Source organism: Mesoplodon bidens (genome assembly GCF_964165515.1).
Source record: "Mesoplodon bidens genome assembly, chromosome: 3".
NCBI classification, from domain to species: Eukaryota; Metazoa; Chordata; class Mammalia; order Artiodactyla; family Ziphiidae; genus Mesoplodon; species Mesoplodon bidens.
In genome coordinates, this window is record NC_138178.1 from 58,294,954 (window position 1) to 58,322,928 (window position 27,975).

At 47.3% G+C, this 27,975-nt stretch overlaps 1 protein-coding gene and 1 long non-coding RNA gene across 2 annotated transcripts in view; one reads left to right on the plus strand and one right to left on the minus strand.

The window, feature by feature from the left end:
* ANP32A (acidic nuclear phosphoprotein 32 family member A) overlaps positions 1-20,618 on the minus strand; it is a 38,510-nt gene extending 17,892 nt beyond the window's left edge. The window contains exon 1 of the mRNA XM_081229548.1: positions 20,434-20,618. Within this exon, the coding sequence (XP_081085674.1) occupies positions 20,434-20,487 (54 nt within the window). The 5' untranslated portion in view covers positions 20,488-20,618. The remainder of the gene's footprint in view (positions 1-20,433) is intronic.
* LOC308614812 overlaps positions 17,946-27,975 on the plus strand; it is a 100,264-nt gene continuing 90,234 nt past the window's right edge. The window contains exon 1 of the long non-coding RNA XR_014015436.1: positions 17,946-18,039. This is a non-coding gene — a long non-coding RNA (uncharacterized lncRNA). The remainder of the gene's footprint in view (positions 18,040-27,975) is intronic.

A 27,975-nucleotide genomic window follows, 5' to 3' on the forward strand; every position in this document is an offset into this window, starting at 1 on the left:
GTTGAATTCATTGCTGTTCACAGATTTACAGCTGCTTTAATCTTAAAATGCTAAAAAAAAAAAGACAAAACAAAAACCTTCATGATTCTTGAAGAGTCAGGGAGGGGCTAGATAAATAGAGACGATGTAAAAAAAAAAGAGCCTAGAGATTTTAGTCTTCATCAGAAGCTCATAAAGGAGGTCCCCGCCAAGGTGGCCAACACACCTCTGGGACAAGGCCGTCCCAGAACACTCTGCTCTGACGGGACCAAACCAGAAACTCCAACACCTGAAGCAGAACAAACTTGAAGAAGGTGACAAGGGTGGGAAGGCTTCTGAAAACCGTGACACTAGAAGAACAATGGAAGGAACTAGTAATGTTTAGGCCAGAGGCGGCAGTGACTCATGATAGCTCTCTCTCTCCAACTATTTGAAGGAGAGTCGTATGCAAATAAAAGTACATTTATTCTGTGTTCTCCAGCAGCTCAAGGAGCTAAGATCAGTGTGCAGGAATTACAAATAGGTAGTTTTCGGCCCAACGTAAAACATAAGAGGGTGCTTAAATCTTTACAGCTGTCCCACGAAAGAATGGGCTGTTCTAAGAAAATCTGTGATCCCCCTGTCCCAGTAAGCATACGAATTGGAGACTGCTCAGTGACTGTCTGCAAAGAACCGTACATATAAACAGCACTGAACAATTATTAAATGAATTGATAATATTGTATGATGAAGTCCTGCAGAAGAGATGAGCCTTGGGTCTTTTCACCTCTTAAAACGCTATGATTGATTCTTTCCTCTTTAAAGAAGCATTACGTGTTTAGGCCACAGGCCCGATTTACTCATTCAACAATATCAACAGAGTATCTGTCAGATGCTGGGCACCTGTGCTAGGCAGTGACCAAACAGCAGAGACCAAAACTGGGTGCCTAGCCCACGGGTTTACAATCTAGTGGAGGAGTGAGATAATAAGCCAATAAGTGTATATGTCTATAAACAACATATATAAATGCTACAAAGGGAAAAAGGGCAAAGAACAGAGATCATGACAAGAGAGGACTTTACAAAGCGTACCACGGAAGGCCGATCCAAGCTGAGCTTTCAGTGGGGACTTGAAGCCATGTGAAGAGGGCAGAGGGAACAGCCAGGGCAAAGACTCTGAGCAGGGAACATGCTTGGTCCTTTTGGGGAACAGCTAGGATGACAGGTGATGGTAACGGAATTTGTGGAAGGGAAGGAAAGGAAGTGGTAGAGTGAGAAAGGGGTGGGGAGAAGGCACTGTCACACACACTCGTGCACACCCATGGGACATTCTGCACCTAACTGGTGGCAGAGTGATGGATTTCCCAAGCAGTGTAAGTCAGAATTGTTTGGACCACAGCAAAGGGGGTAAGACCCAAGACCTGACCACAAGCCTGAGATTTCTCTTGCCTTTCCTTAGAGGAAAAAAGGAGCTTTACTCAGGACTGTGCTCACCCAATGTTTCCCAGTAGAAACGGGCCTCGGCTACACCCCTGGGGAATATCCTATGGCAGAAGGTTTTGCTTATTGAGTGTTTGGGTGCATGAGAAGTAGACAGAAAATGTGACTTGGTTCCAGGCTTTACCACTTAGGAACTGTGTGGCTTTGGGCAAGACTTCACTGAGACTTAATTTCCTCATCTGTAAAATGAAGAGAAGAATCCCTACCAATCCCACAAATCTCTGTGGGACTGGACGAGGTAAACCGTGCTGTCCTGGAGGGTACCAGGAAGAATTTTATGAGCAAGTTTCATACCCAAAACTTGGACCCCAGAGAGCAGAGAGGAGGTGTTATGTAGCTGATTCCCCCATACTGCCTTGCACTTAGCTCACAATAAGTGTTTGCTGAACTGAAAAGCATTAAAAATAACCTGGGAAAACATGCTGCCATTTTTCTTTCTTCCTATTAAATTGGAGCACTTTGCCAGAATGCTCCAGAACAGTCTCTCTTTTCTGTAATCCTTCATTTAGGGGAAGAACCAACTAAGTCACATCAGGGCAGGGTGTTCAGAGGATAAAGTCCCAGGAATGGGGACAGGAACTAGGTCCGACCCCGCTGCAGAAGGCTCCTGGCTCTCTGCCTCACCCCAGTCTTTCTCCAACAGCCTGAGCTGATCCAAGTCCAGGCTACCAATGAAAGAAGGGTCCGCAGATCATCCTAGGACAGGGTCAGCAGCTCCTGGAAAAGCCCATGAAAGCCAGAGATACACAATATACACAATATATATACCATGCCATCCACATGAAGCCTTGATCTAATCCAATCACCTCACTACAGATGGGGAGACTGAAGCCCAGATACATAGACTAGCTAGTCCAAAGCCACTTCTGTTTTCTTCTTTTTAATTTTTTGAATAAGTAACACAATCATTCTCAATATATACAGTTAATTCTCCTTCTCGTCCTCTCCAGTAACTATTCCACCCATTAAAAATCCTTCCAGAGTTTGTTTGTACATACACAGACAAATTCAGAATCTTATTTTTCGGGATGCCCTGGTGGTGCAGTGGTTAAGAATCTGCCTGCCAATGCAGGGGACACGGGTTTGAGCCCTGGTCTGGGAAGATCCCACATGCCACAGAGCAACTAAGCCCGTGTGCCACAACTACTGAGCCTGTGCTCTAGAGCCTGCGAGCCACAACTACTGAGCCTGCATGCCACAACTACTGAAGCCCACGCGCCTTAGAGCCCCTGCTCTGCAACAAGAGAAGCCACCTCAATGAGAAGCCTGCGCACTGCAACGAAGAGTAGCCCCCGCTCACTGCAACCAGAGAAAGCCCGCACACAGCAGCGAAGACCCAACACACAGCAAAAAAAAAAAAAAAAGAAGAATCTTGTTTTTCTCTTTTATACCAAATTAACATATTATATATTGATCTTTGCCTTGCCTTTTTTCATGAAGTTTGTGTAATATACAGTATGCAAAAAACCATCCTTGTTTCTTATTTGCATTGTGTTCCGTTGTGTGGATGTGCCATCATTTTTCTTAACCAGTCCCTTATTTGATGAGTATTTGAGTTACTTCCAATCTTTTGCTATAATGTTGCAATATAGATAAGCTGGCACATATGTCATTTTGCATTCACCCAGCTTATTAACCAAAGAGCTGGAATCAGACCCCACTTCTGACCTGCAGGGCAGCAGTTATAGACTGGGAGTTCTAGAATCTAATGGGCTCACCACTGTACCTGTGTGAACAAGTTACCTCGCCTCCATCGGTTCAATACTACTACTTAGAACCTACCAAATGCTAGGCACTGCTCCAGGCTCCAACGATAAAGGTATCCTTGCCTTCTGCCCCCAGAGTGTTCAGTCTGGGATAGACAAGCAGTAGGAACTGCTACAGCACACGGGCAAGTTCAGTGTGCCTTGAAGGCCACCTGACCTCTGTGGGCTTGTTTCCCTGTCTGGTAACAGGGTGGCCAGACCTGCACTGTAGGGGGCGTTCTAAAGGATCAAAACATAATGCTTGCTAAGTACCTAACACGAAGCAAGGCTCGGAGCAGGTGCTCAACAAGGGATAAGCCTAACTCCTGTCCCAGAAGGGGTCTTACTGATGGCAAGGGCAGCGAGGTGTTCTAGGCAAAACACATGGCACTCACTGCCATGCCCGTTCACAACACTCTGCTTACAGAAGGTTGGAATGCACTACTAGTTTCTGAGGCAGCACCCAAGCCCCTAATTACGTCTTAGCCCACTTGTATTGGAGAATGATTTGGCCTTCTCCCATCTTCCAAACCCTCTTTCGTACTGTGAGGTATCCTGGGTACATTTCTCATTTGTGTGCACAAGCCCTCACGTTTGAAGTACATCTGAGCTGTCAGTGGAAACCCAGACATATTTATTAAGACCCTGGCACAGAAAGGCAAGGATAGGCACATGGAAAGTTGATTTTGTTGGGATTTCCCTGACAGTGTAAAATAATCATTTAAAGGAAAAATAAAAATCTAAAGGAGAAAAATCACTGAACCTCACATTTGTTTACTTTTAAATGTGTTCTATTTCACAATAATACACTTTTAAAAATCTGAAATTCTGGCATCACCTGTTTTGCTTTCCTGGGGGAACAGATGCAGCAGAGAAAAGAAAGAAATGGAAGTCAGGAGTGTAGAGTATTTCCATATTAACAGCAGCCCCAAAAGTAGCTGAGAGGAGGCAAGAGGTCAAAGTTAAGATGCAAGGTTCCATGCATTGCTCTGAAGCCAATGACCTGGCTTTGCAGCCAGCACTGTGTGACCTTGAGCTAGTTCACTAGCTTTCTGAGCCTCACTTCCCTCATCTGCTAAAGTGGGAATAATCCCATTCATTTTGTAATGTTTCTGTGTAGATTAAATAAGAACAAATGAGTACCTATGTGCCAGACACCACAACAGTTAAAAACAAACAAAACACATACAAAAGATACTACTTTCTCTCCATACTTAGCAAAAAGATGAAAATCTAGTGCCTTTCCTTTAGAAGCTCAAAGCAGAATAGGAGGCATCAAATTACCCAGCCCCCATAATACTGGGAAGCCAGGCTCCTAGCAGGCTGATTAATGAAGTCTTACTTCACCAGAAGCTCCTTTCATATTCATGCAGGACGCCTGCTTCTAGATGAAAACTATCAGCCAATTAAGGCTCATCCCGGTCCTTGGGAGAGGGTGGGTCATGGCTGGATTTGTGATCTGACTTAACTGTGGGTTTCTCTCCCTAAAATAAGCTCCGGGGCCTCTGAGTTCTGCTTTACTATCCTTCATCAGAGGCTCTGGCAGGGTCCCCCTTGCCCACTCAAAGGCACTTGGCCCCCCAAACCAGGTGGGGAGGGCCTGAAAAATCCAGATAGAATCCGAAGAGTACCAATAGGGGTCCTTCAAGAAATTCTGCTATTTCAGAAGGATTGATAGAAATCCCACCGTGAAAGGAAGCGAGAGCCTGTGGTTACCCAAACCGGGCCTCATCTCTGCCGAGACAGGAGCATAACCAGCTCCCGGTGGTGAGGCCGTGCCTGGGGGGCTGACTGGCAGTTACAGATGTGTTCCTGCTCCCCACCCCACAACACACCAGCCACAAATGAGAAGATAAATCTACTATTGTTGAAGAACGCAATTTGGAAGTACCAATCTTTTAAAGTGCGAGCCTCAAGAGGATGATAAAAGACGTTATGGGACGAAAAGGCAGAGGGTCAGCTGGTCTGGGGAAAGGCATAAGGTTGAGAGCAGAGAGTACTGGCCAGTTATAGTTTGTCACTCTTTTGTATCATGTCATTAGCTCATAAATTCTCATCTTAACCTCGCTGGGCCTCAGCTTGCTCCTCAGCAAGATGATTTGTAGGTGCTTCCAAATCAGACATTCTAAGTTGCTAGCTCGGGGGGCCAGAAGTCCAGTGTAGGTTACTTGAGCCTCTGCTCAAATGCCACTGTGTCAGAGAAGCCTTCCTGGATCACCTATCCCCTTTAACACAGCTTTATCTGTCTTCATGGGACCTATCACACCAGCAGTCGTGCCTTTGCTTAACTTATTGATGGTCTCCCTCGACGGAATGGAAGCCCCACATGGGCAGCCCAGATACTGTCCTTGTCCTATTCACTGCTGTATCCGGAATGTTCAGGAAAGAACCTGACACAGGGCGGGCATTCAATCCATATGTGGAAATGAATGACCCTCCACAGTATTTTCTATCTTCAGAAATCACCCTCACAACTCTGGCTAACATCAGGCACGAGCTGGCCAGCGCTGCTCATCATCAGGGACGTCTATGGCCATAATAAGCCTCCTGGGGCTGGCAAGCCATGCGCCCAATACAAGTCTGGTTTCCAGCACAGTGGGCACCTCAAACCGGGATTCAGACCTCGCTGGAGTCTAAGGCCACAGGTCAAGTTCGGAGGTGCTTTTTCACTCTCACATCTGACCCTCCTGGGTGACCACTCCTGACAATGACCACACTGGCCACAGGATCTGAGGGAAGATTCCTGAGTGTCTACAGAGGCCAGCTGTCTGCCCTGAACCGAGTCCCCCTCGCTTTTAAGAAGCCAGCATTCCATTTCTCCTCCTAGATTGGCTGCTCTACCTCACCCCACACAGCAGCCCCCGGAGGGCCCTACCCTAGAAGCCTCCCCAGACTCCCAGACCACACCTCAACGTACAGACACACCAGCTCACTTAACCGAGACTCACAAAGGCATGTCTGCAACGGAATCGCAAACTAGATGGGGGCTCAGAGGAGAACCACTCATTATGGCAACAGGCCAACCTCTGCAGAGGCTTCTTCAGGCCTCCCAGACAGCTGGGGAGCTTTACTCAAGTCCACGCCTGCCCACTCTCCCTGGGCTGCACCGGCATACACCCGAATCTCCATGGGGAAAGGGAGACGTGCAGCAGTGCAAGTAACGCCCCGAGTGACTGCAATGGCCTGTTCCTGGCCCTCCATATGGAACAGGCCCCTGTGCCAGAACAGACAGATCCTTCCCACTGGCAGCCAGGCGGGAGGCTGGAGGCCACATGACATCATCACAGCGCCTTCCTGATGCACCCAGCTACAGGGGAGCTGTGCTGGGCTCTGCAAACCGTCAGCGCTGCCCTCCAGCAGGGGGGAATAAAGGGACACTGACTAATCCAAGGAGAGACGGGCCACCATGCACACCCTAAGGAGGTGATCCAAGAATTAGTGGAGAGGGGAACACTGCTGCATGACCTAGAAATCCTGGGGACTTTACATCTCGACATCACCTGGGATGGACATAATTTGCTCCCCTTCCTCCAGTGAGTCAAGGAAGACTTCCTGGAGGAGACCTCTCAGGAGCTGTTTGGATGAAAGATAAAGGCCTGAGCGGGGCAGACCCAGAATTCTGTAGCCAGGAGGGGAGTTGAGAGGCAGGAGGGGCTGCTGGCACAGAGCATGCCAGGTAGAGAGCCTCTAACCCCTACCCCACGATGGGAAGGGAGGCCCTGGGGCAGGGGATATCTGCAGCTTGGCTGACGTAGCTCCAGCCCCACCTCAACAAGAAACTGGGGGCTCTGTCCCTTGCTTGGGATGCCTCCTGCCCTCGCCCACCTGCTTGAGCAGCTCCAAGTGAGGCTTCCTTCTGAGGCAGGCAAAGACAGCTCTCCCAAGAAGTATTCCCACCACACACAAGCTCAGACACCGAGCAAGGGCCTTCTTTAGCCGGGCTGGCTCCCCCTCATTCCAACAGCTCAATCAAGCCCAGGCTGGTTAGAATCTACTAATCTTCAGGGGCTGTCCACAACACACACCTGGCATGAACCTTATTTCTTTCAGTCCTGACAACAGCCCCTGGGAAACAGGTGTTAGTGTTAGTCACCATTTTACAGATGAGGCAACTGAGGCTTAAAAACATAACCTACTAGATATCCTCCACCCACAGGGCTCAGCAGTCCCTGGCACAGCCCAGTACATCTGACTGCTTGGCCCTTTGGTCCCCTCCTTTTCACAAAATGCCCACTGGCCTCAGTCCCCTGGAGATCAACGATGGGCCAAGTCCAGCCTTGCTCAATAAATCCCACTTAGCACTCAGCAGCCTCATGAGATACAAGTAAATGAAAACTCACAAGTGTGATGAGCAGGAATCTGGGCACGTGTGAAATGTGTGTGGCCATGGTGGGTGGGGCTGGCGGGGGGAAACAGGGAGCAGGCCAAGGACGGGGTCCCAGCACCTCAGCAGCTTAAATCCTGCATCCTTTCCAATCTCCTGTTTTCCATGCTCCATTTTCCTCTCTCTTACATCCGCTTAGCTTACTTCTTCCTACCCGCTGTGAAGTTCTGCACCCTGCCTCAATGTGGCAGCTTCCAACTTTGCTTTAGAGAACCCCTTTAGAGCATTCTAAAAATACACAGACTGGGCACCACCCTGGGAGACTGACTCCGGGAGTTGGGTAGAGCCTGGGAATTTCTCAAAATGCTCCCCTGGTGGTTCTGATACACAGCTGGGGTTGAAATCTGCCTTACCAACCACACACCTTTCCTCCTGCCTATGTGCTGTGTGTGTGTATATATATATATATATATATATATATATATATATATATATATATATATATATATGCCTCCCCAGCTCCACCAGAGAAACGGGCAGTAAGTACCAGCTTTCTGTAACCTGCTCCCCCATGTTCATATCCCTTGCCCCCCCAGCCCAGGACATAAGTAACTAGATTCAATGAACTCTACCTGCTACAAGGATACTTACGGAGCGTTCCTAAAGCCCCGTGCATCATCCTGGAGGCTGCGCACGCAGCCCATGTCAGTGAAAGTGGGTTCCCCTCACCCTCCCCTCCACAGCCACATCATTTGGGCCTGTTGGTGAGGCCAACAGCTCAGGGGAAAGCTGGTTACATTATGTGGGATGGGTCTCTCCTCAGGATGCATGCCCCTGAAGAAATCTACAATTAATCCCTTTAAATTTACTATAAGGGCTGTGCTTCCCCCCAGCCTCCACTCACTCAGGACTCTCTCTCACTCACTCACGCCTTCTGCAAGAGGCAGCAGAATCCACCGATCCAGACCTTCTGGGCACTTCTGACTGCAGAGTCCTGGCACAACCTTGCTGATGGTGCCCCACAAAAACACACAGGAACACCGGCAGGCTTCTCTCCTCCAGGTTTCCCTCTGGCCCGCACAGATCCTGCCTTTGACTTACTTCCAGCCTGAGGGATAAGCAGGAGAAAGCCTCCTCCCCCCGCTGCAATGACCAGCTGAAGTCTATGGCTGATGGAATCCTCTCATCTCAGGAGCTTCTGGGCTATTCCAAGCATCTTCAGGAGCAGCCCAGGTGTTGGCTTTACTGGACTCCAAGGGACGACCTGAGGGAACTTGGGAGGGTCTGTGCACACAGCCTGACCAGGCAGCACCCAGCTGACATGGGGCAATTTGCTGGGGAGCTCAGGCAGACCACTGGATCTTCCCTGCTTATCAAAGAAGGGCTAAGAATGCTCTCCACTCCTACCCATCAACACCAGGGCGAGGAGGATCTTAATAAGGAAAGGGCAGTTAATAAGGCACAGGCATTTCTTGTATGCCGTGAACTTTCGCAACCAAATTGAAAATAAAATAAGCAACTGACCGGCTCAATGTTAAAAAAACAAACAACCCAATAAAAAAATGGGCATAAGACCTAAAGAGACATTTCTCCAAAGAAGACACACAGATGGCCAAGAAGCACATGAAAAGCTGCTCAACATCAGTAATTATTAGAGAAATGCAAATCAAAACTACAATGAGGTATCACCTCACACCATTTAGAATGGGCATCATCAGAAAATCTACAAACAGCAAATGCTGGAGAGGGTGTAGAGAAAAGGGAACCCTCTTGCACTATTGGTGGGAATGTAAACTGACACAGCCACTATGGAGAACAGTATGGAGGTTCTTAAAAAAACTAAAAATAGAATTACCATATGACCCAGAGAAAACCATAATTCAAAAAGACACATGCACCCCAATGTTCATTGCAGCACTATTCACAATAGCCAGGTCACAGAAGCAACCTAAATGCTTATTGACAGACAAATGGATAAAGAAGATGTGGTGTGTGTGTATATATATATACATACACACACACACACACACACACACACAAATGGAATATTACTCAGCCATAAAAAGGAACGAAATTGGGTCATCTGTAGAGATGTGGATGGATCTAGAGACTGTCATACAGAGTGAAGTAAGTCAGAAAGAGAAAAACAAATATCATATATTAACGCATATATGTGGAACCTAGAAAAATGGTACAGACAAACCAGTTTGCAGGGCAGAAACAGAGACACAGATGTAGAGAACAAACGTATGGACACCAAGGAGGGGAAGTGGTGGCGGGAGTGGTGGTGGTGGGGGACTGGGATTGACATATATGTATAAAATAGATAACTAATAAGGACCTGCTGTATAAAAAATAAGTAAAATGGGCTTCCCTGGTGGCGCAGTGGTTGAGAGTCTGCCTGCTAATGCAGGGGACACGGTTCGAGCCCTGGTCTGGGAGGATCCCACATGTCGCGGAGCAATTAGGCCCATGAGCCACAACTGCTGAGCCTGTGCATCTGGAGCCTGTGCTCCGCAAAGAGAGAGGCTGCGATAGTGAGAGGCCCGCACAACGCGATGAAGACCGGCCCCCACTTGCCACAGCTGGAGAAAGCCCTCGCACAGAAACGAAGACCCAACGCAGCAAAAATAAATAAATAAATTACTAAACTCCTACCCCCAACATCTTAAAAAAAAAAATAAGTAAAATAAAATTAAAAAAAAAAAGCAACTGACTGGAGGAGTGGTCTCCTAAGTGGATCATCCCCAGACAATCCACGGGGCTGAAGGAAGAAAACCCTCGGACTTTTAATATTTTTTAACTTAACCTCTTAAATTTTAATTTTTTGGTGTAGTTTTACAATGTACATATTTATAGGCAGTGTATGTGAATAATTCCTAACTAAAGTGAGACACACCGGGGTCAGGGCTCAGGTTCAAATTTTTTACCAACACGGGATATAAAACCCAGAAAAACGTGAAGACCACTAAGCTGAGAAAGTGCGAATCAGCCACCCAGAGGCAGGAGCTCACACTGACCCTGGGAAAGCTGAGGACACCAAACCACAGTGGTGTTTCGGATGCTTTGTTTCAGTGGCTTCGTGATTGGCTCACCAGACCGTGGGTGATGAAAATGACAAGAACGTGCAAGGACCGTGGCTCCTTCACTCAACCAATACTTCTATAATGCCTGGCATGTGCCAAGTGCACTGCTGAGCCCAAACTGGTCCCATCAATCATGCAGCCTACCGGCTACATGGGGACAGAGATGCCATTTCAAACACACGCAGGAATGTCTAATTACAAACTGAAGCTCTTTGAAGGAAATTTCTATAAGAGTTTTAGAACAAAAGAAGACCTAGAGCTGAGGAGGGATATCGGATGAAGGAGATCATAAAGATGATTAGATGCTAGGGAAGTAATGGTGGCAGTTCCAGAGTGGAGTAGATTTGAGAGCGTAAACGGTAGTGAGTGAGGCCAGCGCAGTGGGAAAGGGGGGTGAGGAGAAAGATGAGAGTAAGAGGCAGACCATGCAGGACCCTTGTTGGTCTTATTAAGGCTTTTGGGCTTTATCCTAAGGACAATGGTGTATTTTAAGTACACGATTACACTTGCATTTTGGTAAGATCATTCTGACAAGTCTGAAGCATGGCTTCAAGGGGGGCTTTGTGCAGGGGAAATCGGCTGGATGATATTTTGAAATGACAGGATTTGTGATGGAAAGATCACATGTGTGCATGTGGGGAGGATGGAGGAGGTTGCAGAGGCCATGGGTTCCCATTGGACATGCTGAACGTGGGGTGCTCTGGGGACACTCGGGGGGAGACACTAGGTGCGTCCTGAGCTCAGTCAAGAGGTCAGGCCGGAGATGTTAACAGTAAACGTCAGACCCCAGGCACCAAAAAGCACCTGCAGTTGTCAGTGAGAACAAGATTTTGTGGGGAGGGAATACAGAACAAGAGAGAGCTCAGGGCCTGGGCTTGACTGAGTCTGATACTTCATGGCTGCAGAGACAAGGGCCAAAGAACCGCAGAAACTGAGGAGTGGCCACAGCTGTAGGAGAAATACCGGAGAAAGGGGGAGGTAATGGGGAATGTAACTCATGAAGGTCAAGGGTGGGGATACAGTACTGCTGCTGAGGAGTCATGTAAAAAGAAGACAGTGAGGGCTGCTGGGATTTGGGGAGCTGCTTAGGAAGCTGAGGAGGCTGAGGTGTGAGAGAAGTGAGGGAAGGGAGAAGGTGGTTAGACAATTCAGGAAGTTTGAATGTAAAAGGGGAGAGATAGCCAGTTGCTAGAGTGAGATAGGAGATCAAGGGACACTTCCTGTCTGCTTTAGGATGGGAGAAACACCCCAAGCTTGAGAAGGGTCCAAAGGAGAGTAGCTAGGTGCCCAGGAGGAAAAAGGTAACTGAAAGGCAGGCGCAGGTAAGACCCAAAGGACAGCTGAGCTGGGCACAGGTTTGGTCTAGGAATTTCTTAGGAAACCAGGAAGTTTCCATTTTCTCTGTGAGGGGAAGGTCGTTGGCTGGGAGGGAGGGGGCGGAGGGTTGGTGGGCAGTTTGAGGAGTAGAATCTGAATTACTCGCTTTAGGTAGTGACCAGGTGTTGCCCAGGAAAAGGGAGAGTCATGTTATTACCCTCAGCAGAAACTACCTTAGAATCCAGTGCTGGGGCTGTTCCATGATGTTTAGATGCTAGAGCTACACTCATTAGATGGAGAAACAACACATTCACTGTTGAATTGCTTGTGGGGAAAAACAACTGGCAGGTTTGAATCTCTAGCTTCTAACCTCTTTCCCCACTGAAACAAATGTTACTTTTTGATATAATGTGTCTGTTGATAATGTAAAGTTTTTTTTTTTAAGTGAATGCCAACTGTGGTGTTCTAGGAACAGACCATAATAACAATGACATCTAATGTTTATCGAGCCCTTACTTTGTGCCAGACTGTGTGGTAGGCACTATTACACTGTCATTTTACAAAGACAAGGGGGGGGCAGTGAGGGTAGAGAGAAGGGGGTGGAGGAACATGCTTGGCGGAGGGCTGCTGGCACAACCAGGAGACTTGGAAGGCATCCATCCGGGCAGGAATTTAGGATAATGATTCCATAATGCTGTGAGAAGGTCTGGGTTGGGAAAGGGCTAGGAGAGCAGCTTGAGAACATAGGACCCAAGATGAGATGGCTTCAATGCAGGAGGAATCACTACTGACCCTAGGTGGAGAGTTTTTACAAAGCTGCAAATGGCATTCCCACATTCCTCCAAATCAAACCACAAAACATTTGAGTGTGAGGGAAGGAACATTAATATTCATCTTTTAATGTCTTTCAAACATTAACAAGTAATGAAATCAATTTATGGGTCAAAGCCAGCATTTTTTTAATGAATATAAAAGTGTTTTATTCACAGTAAGGGAGCGTACTGTCAGTTTTTCAGATAACCTGTGTATGTATCAACATATACATACTGTGTAGTGGTGTAAAACATATTTCTTAGTATAGGAACAAAAAGTTTGAAAGTCACTGATCTCACTCAACACTCCCATTTTAGAGTGGAGAAAACAGAGGCCCAAAGAGGCCAAACAACTCTCCAAGTTAGTTAATAGCAAGGCTGAGAAGAGCACCCAAGTCTCTAATAGTTCTCTGGTAATTTCCTCACCAAACTGGAATCTCCAAACGCAAATCCCTCTGGGAAAGATAGCCCAGACTTTAATCCACATTAGAGTAAGTGATAGTGGGGTTAAGTAAACTCATTTTTTAGATCTGCCACCTGGAGCAAGTTTTGGTAAAAGAAGGCAACAGATGTGTGCACCAGGGTATCTGTGAAGCTGAAACAAAATAAATTTGAGTGAAAACACAGGGGTTTCAGGGTGTGGCCCAGGAGGCACTTGATGGGGCCCAGTGCCAGTGAACAAAGACATCTTATCTTGTTTTACAGGCTTCGTGTTAACAAATGTCATCAGGACAACTGGTTTGATGCAGGGAGGCTGCTTCCATGTCTGGGAAGGGGGCCCAGACCAACGGTGGCTTTGTTCATCTAGCTTCAACCCATTTTATTAAATGAGAAGTTCGGAATAACAGATGCCTTCACAAGTCTCCATCCCTGCCAGACTCCATCTCTTTAATGAAAACATCATTGTTGAGTATTTATCATTTGTCATATAATTATATTTCAATGTAATATAAGATTCAGACTCAGGTCACTATTTCTCTACTTTGCTTGTGGGAGGAAGGCAGTGGTGATAGGGGACTGGGGGAGGGTACTTCCTAGGAGACTAGAGCACTAGCTAGAATAGGGGGTGGACAGGTCAAAATGTGTGTGTTGCAGGGGAGTGCATGGGAGCGAACATCTGTAAGGGAGTCCCCCCTCTGGACACCAGAGTAATGAGCCTCCTCTTCACCAAGTCATAATCAAGCTCAACAACTGGGCTAAGCTCATTCGACCAGGGCTCATGACCACTCAGCAACAGGCTCTCTGCTCCTTTCCTAAGGGATACAACAGACTAGAGGGCAGGCACCGTGGTAACGAGACATCTGATGAGCATCCTACACAATCTCCATAAAAGGTCCCCAACAGCCCTGAGGTTTTTTATTTCAATGTGGTAAAATTAATATAAAATGAAGCTCTAGACGACCAGCCCCCAAAGCTCAATCAAGGTGCCTGTATTACCTTGAGAGGCTGGTGGTGCAGCAGCGGCCCAGAGAGGGAACTGGGTCTGCAGTTTGCTGCCCTTAAAGTACAGGCCACAGTTATGGGGACTGGGATTCACCCTCTTGGATTTATCGCCTCCTCCCGTGGCCTGGCCAATTTTCTATCCATTCCTTCCGCTTATTAGCTCAGGCACAAGAGGCTAGAGAGGTAGAAAGAAGGGCTCTGGAACTCAAAGCCACTTTGCTGCTAGTACATTCCCCAGGCAACATGCACAGTGGAAGAGCAGCAGGCCCAAACTAGAGATTCTAGGATTATCTGTGCTTTTCAGTGATCTGTGCTCTGAAGTTCTGATGTCAGCCACCAGGTACACAGCTGCTGCACCTTCCAGACCTCAAAGCTCAAACCGTTGCAGTTCAAAGCTCCTTTCCTCTAGCTCTGAGAAGACATCTAAAACTTAAGGGTAACCATTTAACTACAAGGTATGCAAAAACCTTTTGAAATATCCTGAATATGCAAGATGAAGAATTTCGGTTGGTAACACAGAATAACTTCTGGATAGAAGGGATGCTCAATTTTACACCAGCAACAAGTACGATTTTTCTTCTTATGGATGTTCGCGGATTGAGGCTGATTTCCACCAGACATCAACCAGATAAAAGGCACATGTAAAAGGACTTGGAAAGACCCCTAAGGCACCACCCAGAAAAAAGGCTTCTTACACGCTTAATAAAAAATTTAATAATTAAAAAAATTTAAAAACTGAGATCCCAAAGTCCTTCCTCACAATCTATTAAACTAGGGATTACCGAACTTTTTCTGTAAGGGGCAAGATAGTAAACTTTACCTAAAGGCAAAACTGACAATACTACATAGGCACTTTTATAATGAAAGAAAACAAATTTCCACAATTCTTTTATTGATAAAATTCAAAACATATAATGAGCACAATTTTTTTCCTAATAAACATCCAAGGAAACAAGTATAATTCTTTGCAGGGGGGAAAGGGAGACAACATTTCACTTAACTGGGATTCAGTGTTCCACATCATCAAACTGATTGCAGTGTTTACATGTACAAATCATTCTTAGCTCGTGATACAAAAACAGGCAGTTCACCCAAAATTTGGCAATGCCTGTGCTAAACCAATGTCCAGGAGTGGAGCCAGGAATCTGCATTCTACATGCACCCGGATGATTCTGGTGATGGGCCACATTTGGGACCCAACAGACTATACAATTTTCAAAGTCCTTACTGTCTAACTAAGGACCTCCGGTTTTACAGTGGGAGGAGAACCCAACTCCGCTGCTTACCAGCTGTTTGACCTACTCTCCCAGCCTGGATGATTCACCCTCACAACAAAGGATGTCACCCTGCTTGGCCTATCCTTAAGGAGTTGTTGGAGGATTAAGTGAGATGATCCATGAAGTGTTATTAGTAAACTAGGTCCTGGAAACCAAGGACATGCCAATTCTGTTCAGCTTTCTGTCTGAAAATAAAAGTGGGAAATGCATTACACGCATGATCCCACACACACCACTGCCTGAGGGGCTCCTGCTTAGCTTCTCATTCCTCAAAGTGTGTCCTCCAACACCTAAAAGGCCAGATTCTAACCAGATGTGATGTGCTAACCCAAACTAGGGAAGTGTATGTATGGCCTCCCCCTTAAAACTGACAAGCCAGAGAGCCTCTGATCCTGACCACCCACCTCAGTATCTTCAACCAGGAGGCTGTCCAGTCTTCTAACTCTCTCATAAGGTGGCAATATTTCAAAGCCAAGGAAGAAAAAGCTCTTCCCCACAGTCTCTTACAAGTAAGGGTATTTCAGAGGAGGGAGTATAGAGGTTGAGTATGCAGATTGGCTGTGATAACATCTTTATGCCTCGATTTCCTGTGTTAATATAAGGATTATAATAGTACCTGCCTCCTAGTGCTGCTGTGGGGACTAAATTAACTGATATGTGTAATCCACTTAAAACTGTACCAGGCATAGCATGGGTGCTATACAAGCATCAGCTATTATTATGGTTGTTCTCTAAACCCTAGAAATGCCCAAAGTTGTGCTGCATCACACCCCCCTATCTCTCTGAGAATAACACTATCACATACTGAGCACCTGAGGGCCAGATCAAGCCAGTTTTGTCACTGATTCATTAAATAGGATTATTCCCATTTTACAGGTGAGGAAACCAAGGATCAAAGAGGTAGGTTAAGTTAACTGGCCTGAGATCACAGGGGCAGGTTAACTAATCTTACCTCTGTGACACGAGGTATTTACATTTAGGCCTGTGTGGTTCTACTACCCAGCTCCCCCGTGAAGCCCTCAGGCTCAAAACTACCATAAGCAGCAGCAATCCAGTACCAAGCCATGTCCATACAGAACTCATGCTCAATTTTCTGCCTCTGGATCCCTGGTAGGCTTGCATAAACTGGAGTTAATATCAGCCTATTTGAACCCAATTAGGCAGTAAGTCAGTCTGGAAAACATGATGTGACGTATTCCAAAGGTCAAAGTTAAACCTGGCTTCCTGGGCAGCCTTGGCCGGGCACTGCCATGAAAGCTGGTCTCCATGCAGACGTCTACCAAAGTTTAACCAGTGAGGTGCTTAACCAGCATGGATATCAGCTTTTAAAAAGTCTCAAGAGAGATGCCGGCGACGCGATGCCTTGCCTGGCTCACAGTCAACAGCCAGAGAAAGGCAGTTAGAAAAAAAAAAAAAGACATCATTTACTTTTTAAAAAGCAACGCCTTATTCCCTAATCTTTTCGGCTTAGGGTTACATTTACTACTGTGGCTGCCTTCCCCCGGGCAAAAATAAAAGGGGGAGGGGCAGAGGAAGAGCAAGGGGGCCTCCCCTAGCAGCCAGCAGGGCGCTGCAACACCCACCTGAAACACCGAGCGCGACCTACCTTCCCGGAGAGCCCAGCCCCGGAGGGCGTTTCCCCAACGCATCAACTCGTCCCTCCCGGCTAAGCGGCCGCTGTCCTCGGCTTCAGTCAGGGCCGCTAGAGTCGCGTGCGCCACCCCCAAAAGAAACCTCATGTTTAATTTCTCCCCCCACCCTCCTATCAGTTCCGTAGAAAGAGCAAACACCAGGGCGATCCGTTCGTCTTTAGGGCCACATTGAACTACGTCTAAAACGCCTGCAGGAGGAAGGACGAAATACTGGCGAGAAGAGGGGCGGGGGAGGCAGGGAGCGCGCTGGGGGGCGGGGGGAGCACTCGCCGGGAGGATCGTCGCCCTCCCAGAGCAACGGACGCCGCAACGCTCCAGCAGAGCCTCAGGCCGTTGGCAAGGGGCGGGGACCCCCATCGGGGCCCAGAGCACAATTGGGGGTCCCTGGAGCCCGCTCCCCCTGCTGCCTCCACGTCCGGGGCCGTCGGGGCGATGGCGCAAGTCTGCGCCCCCCCCACCCAGGGACAACAGCCACGGTGACAAAATGGCAGCCCGGCGCCCGGCAGTCGTGCCACAGGCGAGCAGGGCCCCGGCGGCCGCCCCTGCCCCCCAGTAACGCCTCGGCGCCCTTCGGGCTCGGCCTCCGGCGGGCCTGGCCGTTACAAAAACAATAATAATAAATAAAACACCTCGAGCTCCAAACCAGCTCGGGTAGCCAAAAGGCCCGCCCGGGGCCAGCCCGGCGCGCCCGCGCCCCGACCCGCGCGCGCGAGGCCCGGCCGCCGGGTCGCCCGGCCGCCGGCCCGCGCCCTGCGCCGCATGGAGCCCAGCGCCCGCATTAGGAGCCCCGCGCTCGGCGCCGGCCGCGCCATGGGGGAGGGGAGGGGCGGGCCGCGCGAGACCCGGGAAACATGGCTGCTTGTCCTATTTCGGCGTCGCGGCGTGGCCACCAGCCCCCGGATCAGAGTTGGGAGAGGCTCCGAAGGTGGGTGTGTGGGGGCCCTGGGGGGAGCACGGCAGGGAGGGGTGCAGGGGGCGCTCTCTGGGAGCTGTTTATCTTAAGAACGTCTAAAAAACCGAGTTTCTCCTCCCTCACCCCTTTTGTCCCTCATTAGCTAGCTTTCTCCCCCTCCTCCGCAAACGGACAGAAAGTGCCCCCTCCACCCCCACCCGCGCCCCACCCCGCCTCAAGGTAGGGGGCAGGCGTGTGGGCCGGGAGACTCGAAGGCGAGGGGGCGTAAGCGTGAGAAATCGCTCCCAGTTCGGCGCGGCGCGCTCCCCTCCCCCAGCACACACTCGGGAAGTTTAAAGAGCCGGTTCGACCCGCTTTCGATCTCGCTCCCAGTTGGCCAGCAGCGGTGATAGGGTTGGCCGGGCGAACCGCGCCTCCACACCCTGCCGCCGCGACCCCGGCCCCCTACTTGGCGCCCTCCCCCCTCCGCACGGGGGGCTTCCGGAAAGTACGCGGGAAGCCCGCGGCTCCGGCCCCCTCCCCCATCACCACACCCAGCCCCCCAATCCTCTGGCTCGGGGTCCAAGCTGGGATGAAACCGGCCAGAGAAAGGCAAACTGCCGGCAAATTGTTCGCAGAAACTCCAGCGTCCTCCGGCGGGCAACCCCTCCCCTCCCTCCGCCACCCCCTCCCCGCCCTGCGCGCCATAAGGCATTGCACGTCTACAGTCCACAGCTGCGTTATGATGGGGGGGGCACAAAAAGGATCTTGTTTTCAAAAGTCTCACTCAGGTTTGGGGGAGGAAGTAGAGAAAAGAGGAAGCAAGGCCTGCCTGCGCCAGGAATTCGGGTTTTAACGGGCTGGAGGGGCGACAGGTCAGCGCACAGTGCTACCCCAAACTCCCAACTCTGTGGAACCCTGGCCACCGGGTCTGGGGTGAGGGGTCCTCCCGCCCGCGCTCCGCTGGTCCCCGGAGGGGCCACGAGAGGAGTCACCCAGCGTCTCCGCCCCAGACCCGGGGTCTCCTCCGCTGAGCCTCCAACTCACATAAAACAGTGTTTGAAAGCGAGAGGGAGACAAATAAAAACGGGCGTTCGAGTAACCCACCCTCACCTTTCCCCTCCTCAGGGGTAGGCTTTTGCCCGAGCCTCCCAGTTCCCATCGGTGTAAGTTTCCTCCGGCCGTACTCCCGCTACTGCCCAATCAATAAGGGCGACGGGAAGGCAAACTCCCATCCCGGAGCTGCGTGTCTGCTAAGCCCGCATAAATCTGGACCCAGCCAATACCCACCACAGGCACCAGCTCTGGGCAGCTCGCGTCCTGACAAAGTTTCCCGGGCCCATTTATTAACTGGGCGCCGAATGGCTGCCAAGGAGCCCACCCTAGAGAAAGACGGGCCGGGGGTCGGGGCCGGGGGGCGCCAGGGCTCAAAGGCTAGCATCTTAGGGAGGCCGGAGGGAGCAGGGGAGAGGGGGGACCGGGACGTAGCCTTTGGGTAACTTGCAGTAGCGATCGCGCGAGGTGGGGAGGCGCGGGGATTATCTGTGCCTTTGCACGTTCGAAAATCCCTCCCCCCGTCTTCCAATTTATCCTCCCTTCGGAAGGAAAGGAAGAAACATCAGCATCTGGCCCGAAGGTGGGGTGGAAAGAGTGAGGGAGAAAGAGGAGGAGAGGAAGGGAGGCAGAGAAAGGGAGGGAGGGAGAGAAAGGGCGCGTTCACGAACACTACAAAGTTACAAATATGGCTCCCCCGTCTCTCGCCTCATCACTGCAAAGAAATGAAGACGCACTTTAAACTCGAGCCATTCCCAACTCCACTGCAGCCCCCTCCCCACGCGCTCTCCCCAGGGGCCTCGGCCCACATTTATCAGAAACTAAACCGGACTCGCGAAGCCCAAAACTTATTGTGTGTGTGCGAGCGAGCGAGCGAGCGAGAGAGAAAGGGAGGGGGAAGGCGCGGGAGGGGGGTGGAAGGGGGGATTCATTTATAAAATATAAAACCCCCTTTTTTTGTTGTTAAATCCAGGAGGCAGCCCCTCTCCTCCTCCTCTCTTGTTAATCTTTCCCTCAGACGGAGTCACGGGAGCAGCGAGCTCAGAGGGTTATTTTGCCTCATTCTCTCCGACCCAAACGCGTGCGCCCGCTGGCCCCCGATGGGTGCACACTCTCGCACCCACACTCGCACACGCGGGAGCACACGCACAGGTAGTCACACACCAAGGGCAGCGGCGGCGGCAGCCGGAACATGCTCGGATGGCACTGCAACCCCCCAACCTTGCAATTCATTTGCAGTCCGACCCCCAAACCCACATCTCCCGGGCGCCCCCTCAAAAAAAAGTGCCTCCCCCCCAACGCACACACACACACACACACACACACACAAAGTAGGAGAATGGACCGACAGAGATATTTTTGGCAAATGCTCACATCAGAGGGCGTCCTGTTCCGCAGCTCTAAATGAATCCGTTTGTCCATGTCCATCTCTCGCGCTCTCTCTCTGCAGAGGCTCCCGCGCCGGCGGAATTCAATCAATAAACCCCGAACCCACGGCCGCGCGTTTTAGGACTTTGAAGGCTCAACCAGCTCCGCTCGGTTCTCGAGCCCCCAGCACCCGCGGCGCACACTAACCTGATCACCGTGGAGGCGGGATTGGCAGCCGGGAAGAGTGGCAACAGGCATAGCCAATCGCCGCCGAGGGTCTCCGGGCAACAGCGAATGGTGGCGGAGGCGGGGGGGAAGGGACCAATGGGCGGGCTGCGCAGCCGGCCAGGGAGGCTCAGCCATTTGGTTGTGGTGCCGGAGACGGACCCCTTTAGATTTCGGGGCGGCTGAGGAGCGCGGCGGCAGCTCGGCGGCTGAGCAAGGGGGGTGGGCGGAATGTAGGGGGAAGGGAAGGTGACTGTGCCTGGAGGGCCGAGCCGCCCGGCCTCGCCAGCCCGCCGCCGCCTCAGCGTTTGGCCGGGGGCGGGGCTGCAGGTGCGTTATACGAAAGGGAGGGGCGCGGCCGGAGGGGCAGGGGGTCGGGGTCCTCGCCGGGCCATGGGCTTCGTGGGGTTGCCCCGGGCCTGACCGCGCCGCACGACCGGGTTGTGGAAAGAGGCAGACGGCGAGAGGTCTGGGGGCCGCGGACTGCCCGGCGGGCGGGCGGATGAAAGGCCTGGAAAGAGGGGAGGGGTCAAGGGAGCGGTGGGGGGAGGGGCTGGTCATTTTCTGGGTCCAGCGGGCAGAGCTAGTGGAGCGTGGCTGCTGCTCCCCATCTCCTCTGCGGGTTCCCACCCCCGGGCTGCGGCTCACAGCCCGCGCGCCCCTTCGCCTCCCGCCTCGTCGTAGTCCAGCCGTGGCCATCGCAGCCCCTTGAATACATAAGTAAATAAATAGCAAGATGTGTCCACTTCTGGATGACTTGCCTTGCGGTCTCGACCCTCTCCATGGTGAGGCATTTCAGTTTGCATGTCAGCTTGGAAGGAGTGATCACCAAGAGGCACCCGGGGTTTTGTTTAATCAATAAATGAGTGAAGACCATGGACTAAGAATTGATGCTGAATATATTGAATATTTTAAAAAATGGAAAGGGAAGGTGCTAGTAACTCCTTGTTTTCTGGACCGAACATAATTTATGGGCTTTATAGACCTAGTGAAAGAAAACGGCGCACAGTTTATTTTAGTTGTCCACCTGAGTCATTTGGTTCAATCTGGGCTGCCAAAGAGGCTCTATTTGGAGCACTTTCTCCAAGTTTTACGGTTTGCTTGCTTTCGGTTTTTTGAATCACATGAGTTGTAAGAGACCTTAAAGCCTTAATTCCCACTTGGTTAACAACGTCTTATGTCCAGTTCTAGGACAGTGTTGTGTACTACGTTGGCTGCCTATGTCTGTTAACAAATCATGGGGATTGTTGTCAACAGGACAGATACACCTCCACACAACTGTTTTTCGATTCTTTTATTTCTACACGTCTACACTCTTCTTCATGCACTCCAAGGTAGTTCTTTTGCATACATTGTGTTTATTTTTCAGGGACATGGGTTCAAGGGAGAGATAAACCAATATGTATGTGGTAAGTTTGAAATATTGTTACATAACACCAATACAGTTTCATTCTTGAGCATACAAAGTTTAGGAGGAAATAAAAAGTGACAGAATGTAAATAAAAGGCACATACAGAATGCTTACACTGGGGAAGAAACTGTAGTAACTTCAATATTGTAACCCGATGGATTGCAAATGTGAAATCCTGCAACTAAGCATTTTACTCAGTAAATTCTTCTTTCAGACAAAATATTAAGTGGAATTGGAAAAGTGATCATGTATACTCTTTGAGTAGCTGTGAAGTGAAAAATAAAAATAGAAAGCCATTGTTTTATTTCATCTGTGTATAAATAGTATGGGGTAATTTATTTGACTTGTTGCCTTAGCTGACATCAGTCTTCCTCAGTTTTGTTAATCTTATTGAGGTCAATTTGTGTAGCTGGAATTTATTCTTTTTAAAATTGGCTTCGTTATAAAACATACAGGGACCCCAAATTTCCTCTCTACCAGAGTCAGCTGTTATTTCTGGATATGGTATTTAAGGTTGTTTCAAAACAGAGCTCTTCATCAAACATTTAGCCAATATGATGGCTAGAATCTATATAGCACAGGAGTCCTGAAGTTTATGTTCTCTCTGGTGGTAAATGCTCATCTTCAATTTAAAATTTTAACCACAACTAAGTCCACGCCGCTAGCAATGTGATATGGCACGGTACCTTTCCAGAGAAGTAATCCTTTAAAAGCCAGCCAATCAAATGCAGAGATAGCCCCCATCCAGCTCTGCTAAAGGGAAGCAAATAGCTCATTTTATCGTACAAAGACTGGAGAGGATGACTTGGAAGCCCAAACCCCCCCGTTAGAAAATGTACAGGAACAAATTAGAATGGAAAAAGTCATGACTTGATTACTACTCAAAATATTAAACTTAACGGTTGTTTTTAGATAACAGCTTTTGTACTGGTTTTAGAAAATTGAAAGAAGGCTTCACTGGATGTCAATCATTACAGAAGCTGAAATATCCAAAAAGTGTATTTAGCCAATTGAATACTTAACTTCCCATCTTACCAACATACTTTGAAAGAAGAAATTTTTCTCTCACTCTCACAAATAGATTTCTTTGTAGTTTATTTCTCAGAAAATTTTAGTGATTTTGATTTTTGTTATTATCAAAAGGAAATAGGAATATAGCTCAGCCAAAGCTGAGCCATTTGCCCCAGGCTACTTAACCAAACATCCAAACAAACAACAAACACTGCCCTTACAGTCCCTATTTTACAGAGTTGTTTCTTAAATTGCACTTAATTGCATATTATAGGAAATAAATGCCCTTGAATGTCTCTGAATATCAGACATATAGTAAGAAAAGAAGCCCCATATCAAGGAATATGGGCTGAATTTTGAGGTGGAGTGGGAAGAGGATGAGTTCCTAACTCCTGAGAGAGTCTACAATGGGAGTTAGGTTATGAAAGATGTAGAGTCTGTAACTTGCAGAACTGGATTTGGTTCACACTGAGAAGAATAAATGAGATACAGTTCAAAGGTTTGAGCCCCTAGGGAGAAAGATGGCCTTCAAGTAAGGAGAGATATCTTCCTGCCTTACAGAATATTTTCCTTCAAGAACCATTCCAAACAAATGAGCAGCCCATCTTATTCTTTAAAGGTATGAGCAATGGGTGTCCTTAGCCTCTTGATACATTTTGGAAAACACTGTTTTATAAATAACCCACATTGATGTTGCTGCCATTTTAACTTATTTGCCCTTGTTTGGTCTCTAAAGATGGAGACCTCTGGTTAGCATCCTTTTATGAGTCAAGTTAATGTATTCACAAGTTCAGCTTTTTGTTCTTCAGCTTGAATCACATACACTGGAACCTGGCCATGGTACTTTTTCACCTACATCATGGTTCTGCTGCCTGGACCCCAAAAGACAATGATATGGAAAGACTCCAGCTTAATTATGTTCTCTTTTGTCTTTCTATATAAATAGCTTTTAGAAATGTAGATTATTCTTTTTTTTCCTCTTGTTTTTTAAAAATGTAGATTGTTCTTTTGAAATTCGTAGTAACGAATGTGAAGACTACTGCATTTTGATTTGAATAGCAAAGGCATGTTGAGGTCCAGGATTTAAAAAGTTAACCATTCTTAATTCTTTTGCTTAATAAAGCATTGGATGACTTTATCTTTCAAATTATTGAATAGTTACCTTATCAATGCATTGATCATGGAGAAAAAGCAATGTCATTATGAAATATATAATGAAAATAGTCATTATATGTGATTTTTAAAATTAATAGTAAAAATCATAAAAGCAGCTTAAAGATAGCTTATAGATAGAAAAATACCTATCATCTACACACTTGTTAGAAACTCACTAGAAATTTTGTGAGTCTGTCTCTTAAATATATTTATTGAGGGTAATTTGGGGGTAGCAATAAGAGGAAAGTTTGTATACCACTCACCAGGAAGAAAACCATAGCTATAATCTCTTATTTTTAGTAGTAATTATGGCTATAAAGGAAAAAAAATAGATGCCTTAAAGACAAATAGTGGGATGAGGAGCCATAGAATAAGACTGACTGAGGACAACCTAGGTTGAAAAAATAGAAATGCAATTAATTTAGAATCTACTAATTCATTTTAATCTGGGGTTGAAGTTTACCTCTATGAAGAAAAGAGTACTAAAGTCTATTAAGATGGAAGAGGTAGAGAACAGATTTTCTAAGAGCTTTTAATATATTTACTATCTGCAACTAGTGTTTATAAAGTTTAAGCATGCCTGGTAAAACTGTCCTCTCAGATTACCTATTTTGTCATGGCAGTTATTATTTGTACATATAATTAGTTATATGTAATTCTTCTTAGAGATGAATACTACAATTCTTAGAGATGAATTTAATGCATTCTGAGAAACTAGTAATTTAAAAATTATTTCTAGTGGAAATATTAGGTCCTCAGGAGAGTATACCTATAACCTGAACTTCCTCTGAAAATTCTGAATTCTAGCAACTTGAATATAAAAATTACACCCAATGCACTTGACCAAGTGAGTCATATGAGGACTCTTACCCAGCAAAGGAACACTGCCCTCTGAAATCATTTTGTATGCCTTATTGTATAAGAGAATTATATCACTTCTACGTATGTTTATTCAAAGGCAACTTGAGTAAGGGTGACAAATACTTTTCACTAGGCTGGACCAACTCATGTCTATATTCACGTTCATGAGCAGAAGCAAAGCTATAGATGAGGCAGAATAGCAGGTAAATAGCGAGCACGTTGATCACAATGTGGTAGCACTTTTTATAATAGCTAAAGAAAGAAACAAAGAATATATATATATATATATATACATACCCAGGAAAAAAGTCTAGGAGAGTATGCACCAGAAAATGTTAAAAATTTTTTTTTACAAAGTTTCTCTGTGGGTGATGAGGTTACACTGTTTTTTGTTTTTGTCTATATTTTCTAAGTTTTTCAGCTGATAAATAATTTTTGCAATAAGAAAAAGTTATTTTAATGGAAAATACAGGTATAACAGATTTGGGGGATGTTTGTGCTAGTAGGATTTCTTAGTTGCAGACAATGGAAACTTTCCCTGACTGATACAAACAGTAGGCAATTTCTTATAAGGCTGTCACGAACCAAAGAACAAGGTACAGGAAAAGAACAGGAAGTGGGAAGCTGGGCAGCCTGGAGCAGCCAAGATGGTACTCCAGGTATAGTCTACAGAAGACCCCCATACCTTGGAAGTCAGCTCTAGGCTGTGGACTCTGCACCCCTCCATTGCCGCGAATGATCTTTCAGGAGCCTTCATTTTTGTGTCACTCTCTCAAGCTTCAGAGCCCTTCCTTGGCAGGAATATTTGCAGATGCTCCAGCTGTCAGGGGAAAAGATTATCTGACCCCTTTAGCTCCTACAGTGGGGTGTGTGACCCTGCCTCCCATCTATTTTAGGATTCTGCCCAAAGAGTATTCTGATGCTAGGTGACCAAAAGCAAAATCCACTAAAGTGTTCTGATTAAACCATACTCTGAAGGTTTCCTAATGATCCAAATTAGCCTTGTCTGAGCTCCTCCCCTGCTCACTGCTGTTTACGAGGAAGAGACTTGCTATAGTCTGAATGTTTGTGTACCTCCCCCTACAGTTCATGTGTTGAAATCCTAATCCCCAAAGTGTTGGGTTTAGGAGGTGGGGCCTTCTCCTTCAGGAGGTGACTAAATCTTTATCCCTCATGATTGAGATTTGTGCCCTTATTAAAGAGGCCCCACAGAGCTCCCTAGCCTTTCTGCCATGTGAGGACACAGTGAGAAATCTACAACCTGGAAGACAGCCTTCACCCAACCGTGCTGGCACCTAACCTCGGACTCCCAGCCTCCAGAACTGTGAGAAATAAATGTTTCTTTTAATTTGTAAACCACCCAACCTGTGGTATTTTGTTGTAGGAACCCAAACATACTAAGACAAGACTGCATCACCTATCTAGGATCAACCTAAAACAGAGCTAATATCTGAACTCTTTGATTTCCTTTCAAATGCTTCCCTCTCCAGACCCTAGGCCAGAAGAAACAATGTACTATTGTTGATGTCAATGAAATACTTAACAAATCCGAGCTGGTAGTAACTTTAAGACTTTGAGAAGAAGGATGCCCAGTAGAGATAATTGATTTTACATTACAAGGAATTTAGTCCTAAGGGTTATGCTAAAGATGAGAATGACCTACAAGTCATTTGTCATGAATAAATGCAAAGATCTCTGGATATCTTGTGGTATAAGATCTTGAGTAGTGATATATTACGACTGATGGGTTTCTATCTGCTGCTGTGAACGTATTTTCAGGCTCAGGTGCAGAACTAAGCTGAGGGGTATGAGATATGTAGTAAAAATTTATTGGAAGTAGGCAAGTGGTCATAGACTAAGGGTTCAGAATAGGATGCAGGCACTTTAAGGACAATTTTGAAGAAAAAATGCTGATGGTGAAAGAAATGCAAAAACCACAAACACATCAAAGAGGTTCATATTCCTGGGAACAAAAAGGAAGGTCGGAAAGGATCTGCTTATAGAAAACATATTAATCTTGGGATGCTGTCCTTTTGCCTCTTGCCCCCCATCATTTCAGGTCACTTAGCTTAGACTGCTTTTCAGCTGGAAAAAGCAAATGATACCCTTGCAAGGACTCTGCACAACATTATAGGAATTCAGCTGTTTCATTTTTACAACTACTAAAGCATGGTTTAACTGTTACATGAATAGAAGTTCCTTATAAATGGCAGTAACTTCTCTTCAGAGGTGCAGTGCTCAAGATTCTGTTCATTGACATACAAAATGCTCTTCGTGATCAAGTGTTTTACTTATTAAAATTTAACTCTTTCTCAGACAATTTAATACAAACCGTGGCAGACAGCTGATTATTCGACAAAATCCGTTTCCTCTTCTTCCCAGACACAGAGCTTGACTATGCTTTCCAGCTGCCCTTGTCATTAAATTGGGCCATATGACTGAGTTCTAGCCAGGGGAGTGTGAGTAGAAGTAATGTTTGCCACTTGGAGGGCTGAAATCTTGAATGCATGCTGACTGAGATGGAAGTGACAGAGTGACCTTAGATGCCATGTGTTGTTCATGAAGGTGGAACCCCCATCTGCCTGGGCCTCTATGGAGAGCTGTTCTACCAACGTATTCACTTGCTCATCACGAGACAGAGTGTGACCAAGATAGAAACTTTTAGATACTGTACCCTTACATGTTTGTTTATTTGTTACTGCAGCCTAGGCTAACCAATACACTAATAAAACTTTTTTCAGTCTTAGTTGTTGATTCATTTATGATTTTGTAGATCAGTTGTAAATTTTAAATATTTATCATTGTATTTGCAATATATCTTTGAATTAGAGGTTCTAAAGCACCATTAAACAGAAATAAAAGAGTTATACTGTTGACTCTTGAAC